Below are 11,820 nucleotides of genomic sequence, written 5' to 3'. Positions count from 1 at the left end.
ACACCTTGGGAAATTAATGCAGCTAATTTGACTTTTATTTCTGCTTTTCTGTATTCCACCTCCAGTATTCAACTGGTACCGCTACATCATTTGGGTATTTCTTGAGCATGGTCTTCCCTGGTAAAGTTGATTTTCTCATCCCAGGAAGTGAGACTGTCTTGGCTTATCACTACTGATGGAAATAATAACGTGGCTGAAATATATTTCAGGCCTTACTAGGGTTATCCGAGAATTGGGCAATGATGTGATGCTATGTGGGAGCAGGGGTTGGGGAGGAGCGGAGCTAGGATGGAACGTGGCCTTTCCCTGGGTTAGGTTACACAGCTCATTAGATCACAACAAAATACCTGGCTGCCACATTAAATGCTTCTGGATAAAATGAAAGTTAGTTTTTTTCCAAAATCTTCTACTCAACTGCTGTCTTAAGTGCCAAAACACTGACTATCGAGGGTTGAGAAGTCGTAGGGTATGGCTGTGGATACAGTTGGCAGGATCAATAATAAAATATTCATACAAAAGTCTTGTGTAATGTAAAGTACGCACTATTTTGGATACTCGTGAGATTTCATTTTAGATGAGGGGATGAAAACTGACTTCTTCTTTGCAAAAGAAGTTGAGTGAAATAGAGCTGCACTGAGGACAAGTTAAAAAAAAAACCATCCAGGATGGATTGCGGCCATGGGGCTGGGAAATAATAAGCAATGATCACATGAATACACATACTAAACCTTTATTTTATGTATTTGTTTATTGACTCAGCAAGCGCTCAACCGCGGTATTTTTTTTCCAATACAACCTTGCAATACAATTATTCATGTATAACTCGGCCTTTCTCATTACGAAGAAGAATTTACTTAGGTTACAGCAAGATCCAGGTTACTTCGTGGTGCTGTTCAATAAAGAGCTACGTCTCTCTGCTAATGGCCTTGCACCTTGCAAGCAAATGCTGGGTCCTTGCTGTTCACCTCTTTCCAAAGCACGCGGAGGCCTGCCGACGTGTAACACTGCCGTCAACGAAGGCACCTGCACCCATCTAAATATTTATGATTTCATGAGTGCTCAGTGCCCTGGTCAGTGGCCTCCACAGAATTAGTTGGCCTTTCACCAACACAGAAATCCAGCCAACTGTAGACACTACCGAAAATTATCTTTAAAAGCAGTAGTTGTTACAGGCAGCAGAGACAGGCCCACAGTTTTTTTGGAAGTACAACTAAATCACAAAAGAAATTGTAAGCCAAAAAAAAAAAGGTTTTTGGTTATAAACCTTATGGATTAGAGCATTCTAGTCCTTGTGCTGCAAAAATTAGGGTCTGTTCTGTCCAACTGCAACAGAGCAGAGGCACAATAATTCTGGAGTAAGAAAAAGCTCCTGTTTCTGAGAACTGAAGTAACGCACTCTCCCCATGTCATTCCATGTTCAGGCCAGGGACGTTGGCAATAGGATTGTTACTGCAGCCTCAGCCAGCACTGAGTCACCTGAACATTAGGAACCCTGACACAGGTCACCTCCGGGCTGCTGTTTCGGAGTGGCGGCATCTGAAGGCGTCCTAATGGGATGAATTTTAGCTCTCCACAAGGCAGGAAGGCTCTGCCGTTACCACGTTATCACCGTCCTCTTCTTAACAGAGGCTGCGTAGCAAGACCATGTGCTGCAGGAACACGTATTTGCTGGCCTTTGCCAGTAAGATGGGGAAGAGGCTGAAGCTCCTTTGGCTGTCCCATTTCTCCCTCCCAAAATACCAATGTCTGGGTAATAGTTAAAAAAAAAAAATCTAAAATATCCCCAATTTTTTAAAAAATTCTTTGTTACAATTATTACCGTTAATTTAAGTGATGGTTAACAGATCTGCTCTTGGTATTACAGAAATCCATTGATAGAACGCCACTGATAACTGATCCCCAGCTGACACCAGTATCAACAGTGAAAATACCGGTCTGTTAAGTAGCATCACACGGGAAGGAAACAAAGCATTTACCGGCTGTCTTTGGATAAAGGCTGGTGCGTCCTATAAAGCTTGATTGTAATGCATTACATCAACCTTTTAAATACTAATCAGAAACTAGCCTGCACAGACCCCTTCTGCTGGAGACGGATGGTGTGTCCACGGTACCCGACTTCTCTACTGAAGGAGAAAAACCACCACCGCCAAAAAATTCAAGTGGAGTGTTTTTCCTTCAGAAATCCAAGCAGCTCTAACCTTCTGGCAATTTAATATTACCTGAACCCGGTGGGTTTTGTCCCTGTTAAAATGGCACGGTATGAAAGACAGAAAATAGTGATCTGCAAAGATAGTTCATTTTATCCCAGAGTAAGAATTATCAAATAAAAGTGTATCAACAGACATAGTAGGATGGCAATCTTGAGAATGAGAAATATGAGAGTACCAATGAAACAGGCATTTGTAAAAACAGGGGCATCGCCATTACTCAGGCAAGGGCTCTTCGAATTTCTATAAACGTCCAATGCAATTAAAAAAAAACCCTCTGGAAAAGGCAAGCGCTGTTACTCTCTGAATAGAAAAGGAAATGAGCCACAGATAAAGACTGGAAATAATTTCCAAGCCTTACTACAAACCCCATGAGAACAGTAGCCAAATATCAAAAGTAGGCTGTTCCATATCTTAACAAAACGCTATTTTAATTTACGATTTCCTTTTCGCGAGAAAATTGAAAGAGTTCAGAAACGGTGACAGGAACGTAGAGTCTTTTTGAAGTCAAGGCTGAGCTGTCTGTTCAGAGAAGAGAAATGCTTTGACCACTCAAGTAAAGATCAGAAATCCTGTTGTAGTTTTTATGCGTGTCTTAACAGACTTGAAGATAGAATTTGAAAAATGGGTGCTTCACCTAGTAACAAGCGCAGCAACAAAGCTGAAGACAAACTAAGAGAAGCTGCAAAAGAGACGGGAACCGCGAACTTCCCTGCTAGCAAATGCTGCGTGCGAAGAGAAAGACTGCAGCAGGGAGAGAGAAGACTGGCCATAGGCGCGGTGTTACGGGAAACTTTACTGCACCATCACGTATAAATCTTAGCAATGTAATAATGACCGCACCTGCAATTCTCATCTTTTTTTAAATGAACGTTGACACGGCTTGCATCTCTAGTTAGTAAGATTTAGTAGCTGGTGAGGATGTTTTCTTATAAATTTGACCGCCAGCATTTATTCATTTACTGCACACGGTACTTCTCTCGGGTCTTCTGGGCCCTGGCCCTAGCAATTTAAACGTCAACTTTCCTACTTTGCCTGATGAAGCTCAGCCCTCAAAAACAGGGGATGGACTCGTACTCTTCTAGGTAGGAATGTGAATTTTTATTTATTTTTTTTTTCTCCAGTAAAACAGATAAGGCACACAGTATACATTAGCTTCATCTCCGAAACAAACAAACCAAAAAAATCAAGATACTCATTCCGGTATTTTATTACATAAAGAGTTGATTGTCCACTGGAAATTTTTCACCAAGTGCAACCACATCTTGTGTAGCGTCACTGACAACCTGCTTTTTCTGAGAGGACAGCTGGGTTAAAAATACAGTAACTTAGAAAACTTAGTTGTGGCACTAGAACAGGGAAAACCACCAAGCTGAGTGGAGAAAGGCAGCAGCCATTTAGCTGTCATGAAAGCAGATGTTTTTCCACGCACCTCTGTGTAGTACTGAAAAAATAAGGAAATAAGAGCAGCTATAATCACCGCCCTACTTGTTGAAATCAGTTTTAAAGGCTGTATCTGAACTGCCCGTATGCAAAGCCAAAAATCTGTTATTGGAAGTCTGACGAGACTCAAATGAAAACCACCTATGAAGCAGAATCCAACGTCTGCTGGGTGTCTTATAGAGCATTAATGGCCTTAAGTAACTTTCTGAAGGTATTTATTTTTTTATATGTAAGTGATATTGTATTCGGGCCTCTTAAATCATTACAGAATAACATCTGCTTACGTAACACTGCACCAGGACAAGTGCTAGGGTCTCAAGGACCTACCAGTTCTAACAGGGAACGTTAAGTTGTGTTGGAGTAGAGTTATGAACTGCGATACCAGAGAAAGACTGGCTGGTGAAGAAGCTCCTGCCAGACTGCCACGCTGTACTTACTAGCACATTTAATTATTTGTTGAGTGTAAAGCATGAAAAAGGGAGAAGAAAAATGGAAGACAAAAAAGCTACTTCAAGGCAGTATTTCATATTTTATATCAAAAAGCAACTCTCAAGTCATTACTCTGATTAAAAACCTAAAAAAAACCCCAAACCCTTTAAAATTTAAATAAGCTCTGTGGCACACTCCTTTTAACTATAAAGGGAAAAGACCCAGTCTACTGTAAATGTAGATTTATGAATGACTAAAACAAGTATCTGTTCTCAAAAGTTGGGCTACAGCTATAGTGTAGTAATTGTTTCTCCTCCTTGGCTCATTTGCTTTTGTATCATTTGTATACTGTTTTGCATTGCTTAATTATTGAGCTCAGGAAGAACCCAGTTTGACCAAAAATGAAATCATGTTTATGTTTCATAACATTAGGAAAATGACAGAAACTGCATTTCCACACATCTCTGATCATAATCTGACTTGTCATCTCTATACCATAAAGTTGTAAAAAGAAAAGTCATTAGTATTTCATAGTTATAGTTTCAGCTGACCTCCGTTCATCTCATGAGAAGCAATATTCTTTTTAAAAAAAAAAGGGGGGGGGAGGTGCAAACCCAGAACACTTGACAAAATGATAAATGAGTTATGAACAAGAAATGGACTGCGCATCTCTCCCCAATTCAATGCAATATCCAAGTATCTACAGAGACTCTTCTCAACCCCGCTACACATTTGGATTAATAGTAGAATATAAAAGTGATAGTTTAACCTGAAGAAATACATGATTCTCTTCATTTTTCCACTCAAACAGGCAAAGACCTGTTTAATGAAGTGTGGCAGGAAAGACTTCTTTAACCCTAAATTCATGCAAATATAATTAAAATTAAATAAAAATGATCACCCGGAACCTTCACCAACATCATTTAGTCCTTATGCACAGAAACCAAAGACAAGTTAGTCTGTCTCCCGAATAGCTAACTAATGCGTAATTATTTACAAGGTTTTACTACTCAGTGAAACAGTAAGTTTAGTGACATCTTTTATTTTACGACAAGCACTCAGTAAGTCACAGTCTCCCACTTTTGATACTGAAGTATTCCACAAGATCAACCATTATGGTTCAGTTAGGACCTTTTATCCAAAACACTTGGATTTTAGCACCTTAAATAAAGGGTCAAAGTAACATCTCAGTAGTATCGAATGAAGACAGTTAATACTGTGCTCATCCTCTGGAAAATGACGTGGACCATACGTACTAGGTGCATTTAGTCCTTAACACATAGTAAGGCAGAAGGGAAACAATTCAGTGATGCATTTGACTGAACACAATCTAAGAAAACCTTCCTAATTATACAAAGTCTTTTAAGGAGAAATTGAATTTGCTCCCATACATCAAACTTCATAGTATTTAAATCAAATGTTCATTTACAATCGACCATGTCACTCAGGAATCCATACCCCCCCCCAAAAAAAAGTTATCTGGTTATTAAACATCAGTAAGTGATATGTCTAACTCAAAAGGTTAACTCTGTACTGTAACTAGTGCTTTTTCAAAGATTTAAACAAACCCTTAAACCAGTAGGAGAAATTAATTTCAGAGCTAAAGCTATTTGTTGTAGCTCACTGTCTAGCTAATGGGGCATACATAACATTTGCTTCCGGAGGCACAGTTCTTTGGCAGCAGCAGCAACCTGAACGCCATGAATCTGACTTTCCCTTTCACCCCGACACCGCTCGTGTGGGTACCGTAAGTCCACTGACATCCCAGCACCGCTTCTGACGGGTACAGAATCTCCTTTCCGCACCGATTTGGAGTGCATTAGCCAAGTATCTGCCTAGCTTCTACCATGCTTCTCAGCACTTCCGTGGACTTCTGGGGACAGACAGAAGGGGTTTTGCTTATTTTAAAGAAACAGGCAGTCTAACCAGACATGTCCTAAACCCTGCGATTTCAGGCATCTTTGGCCACTGTAACACTATTCTTTGCAATTTTAGGAAGCTTTGCCAACTGAGTCTAGCAAACTGGCTTCCAAGAGAATCTTCTAGCACTGTACTCTGCCACCTAACAGCAGCTATGAATCGATGACCAACTTGCATACCCAAGATGGATGCGGCTTCTACAGATGAACATCGGTGTATTCTGAGACTGTATTTCTTCTTTTCCACTTAATTTAGATTTGTGATGTTAGACACACAGATTTGTATGTTAATTTTAAACAACAACAAAAGCGTAAAAAATTACAAACTAAAGTAGTCAACTGCTGGTATTACACATTACCTTTCCTGTAACTAAACAAATGGCCAACATTAATAAGTAAACTGGTGAATTTCAGCATAGAAGTCTTTCAACCTCAGTAATCTCTGCTTCCTTCTTTCCCCCCCAATAAAGCCAGGAATTCTATGGAAATTTAGTTTCCCTTCAAGGAACAGCAGAGCAGCATTCAGTCTGGTTAACGTATCTGTCATAGATCCTCTCTCTGTTTGGTTGCTCGGTTGTCCTCTTTGATGCTATTAGGTTTCTTGTCTCCGTCTTTTTTCTTCTTTGCTTTTTCAGGTTTGGTTTTGTTTTTCACTTTCTCACTTTCTTCTGCTCCTTTGCCAGGATAAACCTGACCTTCCAGAGTAACATCCGCACACCTTTCCTGATTTATCAGAAAGTCTTTGATCTCCCAGGCATAACCGCCATCACGTAGCATAAAGATGGCACGGTTTGAGCCGACAATAAACCTAGAGGAAAGAGATAAGTTAGCTCCATGCCTTTCAAGCACTACAACATTTTGCTTAATTCAGAGCACCTCCACAACTGAGGCGTACATTTAAGAGCAAGAAGTTGGTCTTGTTGATGTTGCCTGGGGATAGGGGACAAGAGAACAATTTTCTAGCACATGTAATAATAAACTGTATTAAGTTTACAAATAACCAAGGAGGAGTAAGAATACAAAAAAAACTTAAGAACTAATTTGGCACTATGTAAAATCCACTAATGAGCATTAGATTTGCTTTAGACACTCACTGCAACCCTTCTCAGCTTCAACTCAAGAGCACAACATTCCTCTGTTTCACAATTATCATCTCTCTCCGAGAGAAAAATTACATTTTTTTGCCAGGGGAACAAAAAGCCTTTTGTGGTGACAAGTCTTCCAAGTGTGATGTTTTCCATTGAGCACATAAAGGCAAACTACTGCCACTAGAACTGATAAATAGCTGAAACGTAATGAGATAAAAAGAAAGTAGGCTATACATACATCGTGCATAAGTGTTAAAAAGGATTTGTGCACCACACCAGAATTTTTGTAGTGTGACTTAAACCAAATTGGTATATAAACTGATAAAGAAACAGGAATAGTGACAGACGATGGAGGTGGGGAAGGGCACAGGATGAACAGTTGAAAAGATTTTCAGGCAGAGAGAAACAAGGGTTCTGTAAAAGCAAGAACTTTATCCTTGCGTGCAACAGCTTACCTTTGCACATCATAGTTTGCATTGAAGAGACTGCCCTGCCACAAGCTAGTAATTTCTTCTGTCTCCTTTTCTGTGGGATTTCCCGACACCGTGACAAACATCATCAAAGTCTTCCCCTTTTTCGTCAGCTTCAGGATACTTTCAGGCTTGCCTGGATCAATTTTTGAGAAATCTATTGGTGCTGGAGGCCTCTTGTGTTCAGGAAGATCCCCCTCTTCAATGTCATCGTCTTTCTGTTTTGAAAAGGAAAAGGAGGCTTTACACTCAACTGTTCCACAAAGCTGTTCTTTCTTGAAACTTCCCGTTGTTTAGAGAATAACTCCGCTTTGATAAAGCGAAAGCATTGTATAGTTTAATGATGGAGATTTGAGAATCAAAAGAAATAGTGAGTTTTCTCTCAAGCTACTTCACCGAGAGTGCTCTTCCCATTTACAACCCTCCCCTCAAAATGATGCACATATTGATACCGACAGGTAGAATCTCATTTTACCATGTACTGAGAAATATTTCAGCCACAAGGCTAATTCAATACAGCTCCCCTCTAGGCACTTCATAAAATAACACTTTTTTTTTCTTCACAGTTTCACAGAAATTTATTAAGTTTTCAAGATGGACTGAGAAAGTTGCACTAAAAAGCCTCATACACACATAAATAAAAAAGTCATCCATCTGCATATTGCTTTCAGAGGTCAAAACTCACTTCTGGGAATCATGCGATCACTTGAGAATTTAATTTTCCTTACTTTGTGTCTTTAAATAAATAAAAAGGCGAGAATTCAGAATTTCAATACTTATGCCACAGGAAAACTTTTATCAAGGGTTTCATGACTTTTCTAATGCACAGATGAAGAGCAGCTCACATTCTGACAACATAATCACCACGAGTAACTCGCTGTTCGAAAGCAGAAAAAACACTCGATGCCTCTGCGGAGGTTGACAGGCATTTAAATATTTGGAAAGGCAGAATTCAAACTGCTGCCCCTTAAAACAGCTCCCGACAGAGAGGAGTGAGTATAGTGACAACTTACATTGAGCTAGAACTTGGTTTCTTAAACAGTATTTGTATCACAGAATTAAAAAGGGAAAAAAAAGAACAGAAAAACACAGAAGTCTTATAGCGGCATCCACCCAAGCACTAGTAGATCAGCAGGAATTAAGGCAGATATTTTAGGTGTTGTTTTGACTTCAAACATTTAGCGAAAATATGCATCACTCCATTAGGGACATGAACCGTAGCAATATCTAAAGACACTCCCTTCGAGAGCCAAGCTTGCTTTTTAGATCTAAGTATGCATTACCTTCTCATCTCCGCACATACAAACTCAACAACATCCTCTTACAACATCCCACTACAGGGAGCATCCCATACCAGCGACCTTCTCTTCACATCTGAGTTACGTAGAATTTGCTGTTTTTCTGACGAGGGAGTTTAAAATTTAGTTACTGTAGAATAAAAGTTGTAGAAGCCTTAGATTTCATCCTTTCTTTCCTTACTAATTACACATCTGTTTCAATTTTGCAAGTCTGAAGCATGCTTTCAAGTAGTTCACATGCCTTTGAAAATTCCACGTTAACTGGGAGCAAAGGAGAGCCCCAGGAAAGTCCCGCTGCCCTCACTACGTGGGGACAATACTTATTTTAGAGGAAGCTGGAAAATGCTCATATTGGCAAAGTACTGTGAAAATACACAATCTTACATGACTGAATGAAAAATGCTCTTCAGAAGTAAAAGCAAATCAATTCTAATTTTAGACCAGTTTGGCTAGTGCAAAACCAACTTATTTCACAGGTTTGAAAGACAAAGGCAGAAACAAATGTTTCCAAATACGCCTCACATAATACAGAAATTGACTTTGGATTTAGTGACAACACAGTAATAACTGAAATTATCTATTTTTCCCTTAATTATTCAACTAAATGTTCATAAAGCTGTATTGTCACAGTTTAAATGAAAATATTGTAAGAAGTGGTCAAAAGCTCCCCTACCTGACACTTCTTTTCTTGATCCTGTACAAACTATCATGCAGTTTTGTATTTATAAAGCTATCTACAAAGTAAAAGACTGGAAGGAAAGTGTAAAGCTTTTGCTTTCAAAAGTCTAGCAGATTCATTCATTTAAACAGTAACGTGAGGCTTCAGAGGGAAGCGTTACATAGACATTCCTTCTCTTTCTCCTCCCCTCAGCTCCCATTCTCACGCATTTCTCATCAATGCCCTGGACTTTTGTTTTTAAAAATATCAGCAACACATGTCACCTAATTCCTTAGCCTATTCAATAACCTTAGCTCAGAGTCAAGCCTGAGAAACCCTGAGCTTATAACAATAATGAACTATTTAAAGAATATGACATTTCAGTAACAGAAAGACCTCTGGACCAGATTCTCAGTTCTGCTTCCAGCTCCTCTGGACTCAGGGCTGCTGGAGAGTGCCTTTCCATGACGGAAATGAAATCCTTAGGCGGCTTCCTTCAAGCTCCAGTTGTGCAACTGAGCTGCTGAAGCAACCTCTATCTCTTTTCCCCGTTCCCCATGCTCATTTTCCACTAGATCACTCTCCCAGTTCACCGGGCAGTCATGCGCATGGTTGCACCAGCACGGTGCAAGGGGCAGCACGAGAGCCTGAACAGAGAGGTGGCTGCTCCTTCTGGAAGGCTGCGGGAGCCACAGCCTCAGCCTCGCCAGGCTCGTGGCTGAACCCAAGGTTGTTACAGCCACCATCCTCCAATGCTTTTAGACTAATTGCCAGGGAAATAAAAAAATATTAGGAGTCATCCCACTCAGTTGAAAGTAACGACACTTGATTCTGTACAGATCTGTGCCCTGTGCCCCTCGCTCCCGAGCATAATTCCTGCTCTTATCTGAATTCATAACGGCCCCTTTGTTTCTCATCCCACCCCCGCAAGTCCGCTCATGCCCTTTCTTCTCCTCTATCCTCCAGCCACCACCCCCTCAAGTCTTTCATGTTCCTTATATGCGTCCTAATCATCATCGGGCAAAATGCCATACAGCTGACCATCCCGAAGACCAAACAACCGTTAATTGTTGAGTCCCTGCTTCAGTAACTTTGTTCTTCCAGGGCTCTGGCTGTATGTGCGTTTCCTCAGTGGCAATGCCAACCCGAGCAGCCAACTCCCCAGCTGCTCAGCCGCATCTGCACGCAAAGTGGCTACAAGCATTTGTGCAGCACATGGTGAACGGGATCGGAGACCTGCTCCAGCTAAAGAGGAAAAACCCTGAACAGCATCCTGACCCTGCCTGCCACATGGCTGGAAAGAGAATATACAGCCAAAGAGTCACGGCAGCATTAACTTGAGTCTCCCTTTCAACCAGGCATCTAATTCACAAACTCAGGGATGCTCATCTTTAAGATTTTTCCTACAATGTCAAATTTGGTTGATATTATCATTTAATATCATTTGGCCAATATTATCATTTAAGCCTTGATTTTTTAGCAGCTGGGACTACCTGGTCCTCGGCTGATACCACTAACAAAAAGGTGAACTTTGAGCTTTTTACTTAATTTTATTTAAAATTTTAACTCAATTTTCTAAGAATCTCCCTTCCTAAAGGGAGGGCCCCAGCCACAGTCCATGGGATGAACAAGTCCATAACCTGCCAACCAGGTCCAAGGCAGACATCCTTACTTCTCACAGAAGTTACTTTGTCTATATTACACGTACAAAAGCTACTTCTCCACCTTGCCTTACAGCTGTAACTGGTGTTACCAGAGACAGAAGTTTTCACTCTATTATTTCCTCCAGCTTTTGTGCAAAACATTCTGGGGAACAGCTTCATGGGAAAGAATAAAAGACACTGATGAGTGCTCTGGCATTTGTCAGAAGATGATGGAAGACAAAAATAGTGAAAAGAACCGAACAGTGGCATGACAACCACATGGAGAAAACAGTGATGGGGAACGGTCAAAGAAAGTTAAGGCTGCGGGCTGATGGGGATGAAGGGGGACAAGAGAGAGCTGGAATTAGAAGAAGTCGTTACCGTGAGGAGTGGCAAGGAAGGAAACACCAAACCAAAAAAACAACTACATATCTACTCTGCAAACGCGAAATGAGTATTTCTCCCACTATCCATCCTTCGGTAACAGAATGTATATCCCTTAATACCCTGAAACAGCAGACATTTAAGTCAAACCAGGCTGCTGGCATGCACCGACAGCGGGTGTTTGGGGCTCAGGCGCTGGGAGGAGGGAAGGGGGCAGCAGGGCAGGCTGGGGGCACCGGGGTGCGGCCAGCTCCCCCAGGAGCCCCTTCTGTGCCCGCTCG

The 11,820-nt window shown here is 40.9% G+C and overlaps 1 protein-coding gene across 1 annotated transcript in view; it reads right to left on the bottom strand.

Moving 5' to 3' along the window:
• Positions 1–3,292: 3,292 nt before the first annotated feature.
• Positions 3,293–11,820, bottom strand: part of MESDC2 (mesoderm development candidate 2) — a 15,744-nt gene continuing 7,216 nt past the window's right edge. The window contains 3 exon segments of the mRNA XM_009276623.2: positions 3,293–6,568; positions 6,571–6,806; positions 7,542–7,774. Of these exon segments, the coding sequence (XP_009274898.2) occupies positions 6,387–6,568; positions 6,571–6,806; positions 7,542–7,774 (651 nt within the window). The 3' untranslated portion in view covers positions 3,293–6,386.

The sequence above is a fragment of the Aptenodytes forsteri genome, unplaced genomic scaffold, assembly GCF_000699145.1.
Source record: "Aptenodytes forsteri isolate BGI_AS27 unplaced genomic scaffold, ASM69914v1 Scaffold1, whole genome shotgun sequence".
NCBI classification, from domain to species: Eukaryota; Metazoa; Chordata; class Aves; order Sphenisciformes; family Spheniscidae; genus Aptenodytes; species Aptenodytes forsteri.
This window is presented reverse-complemented; position numbering and strand designations above follow the sequence as displayed.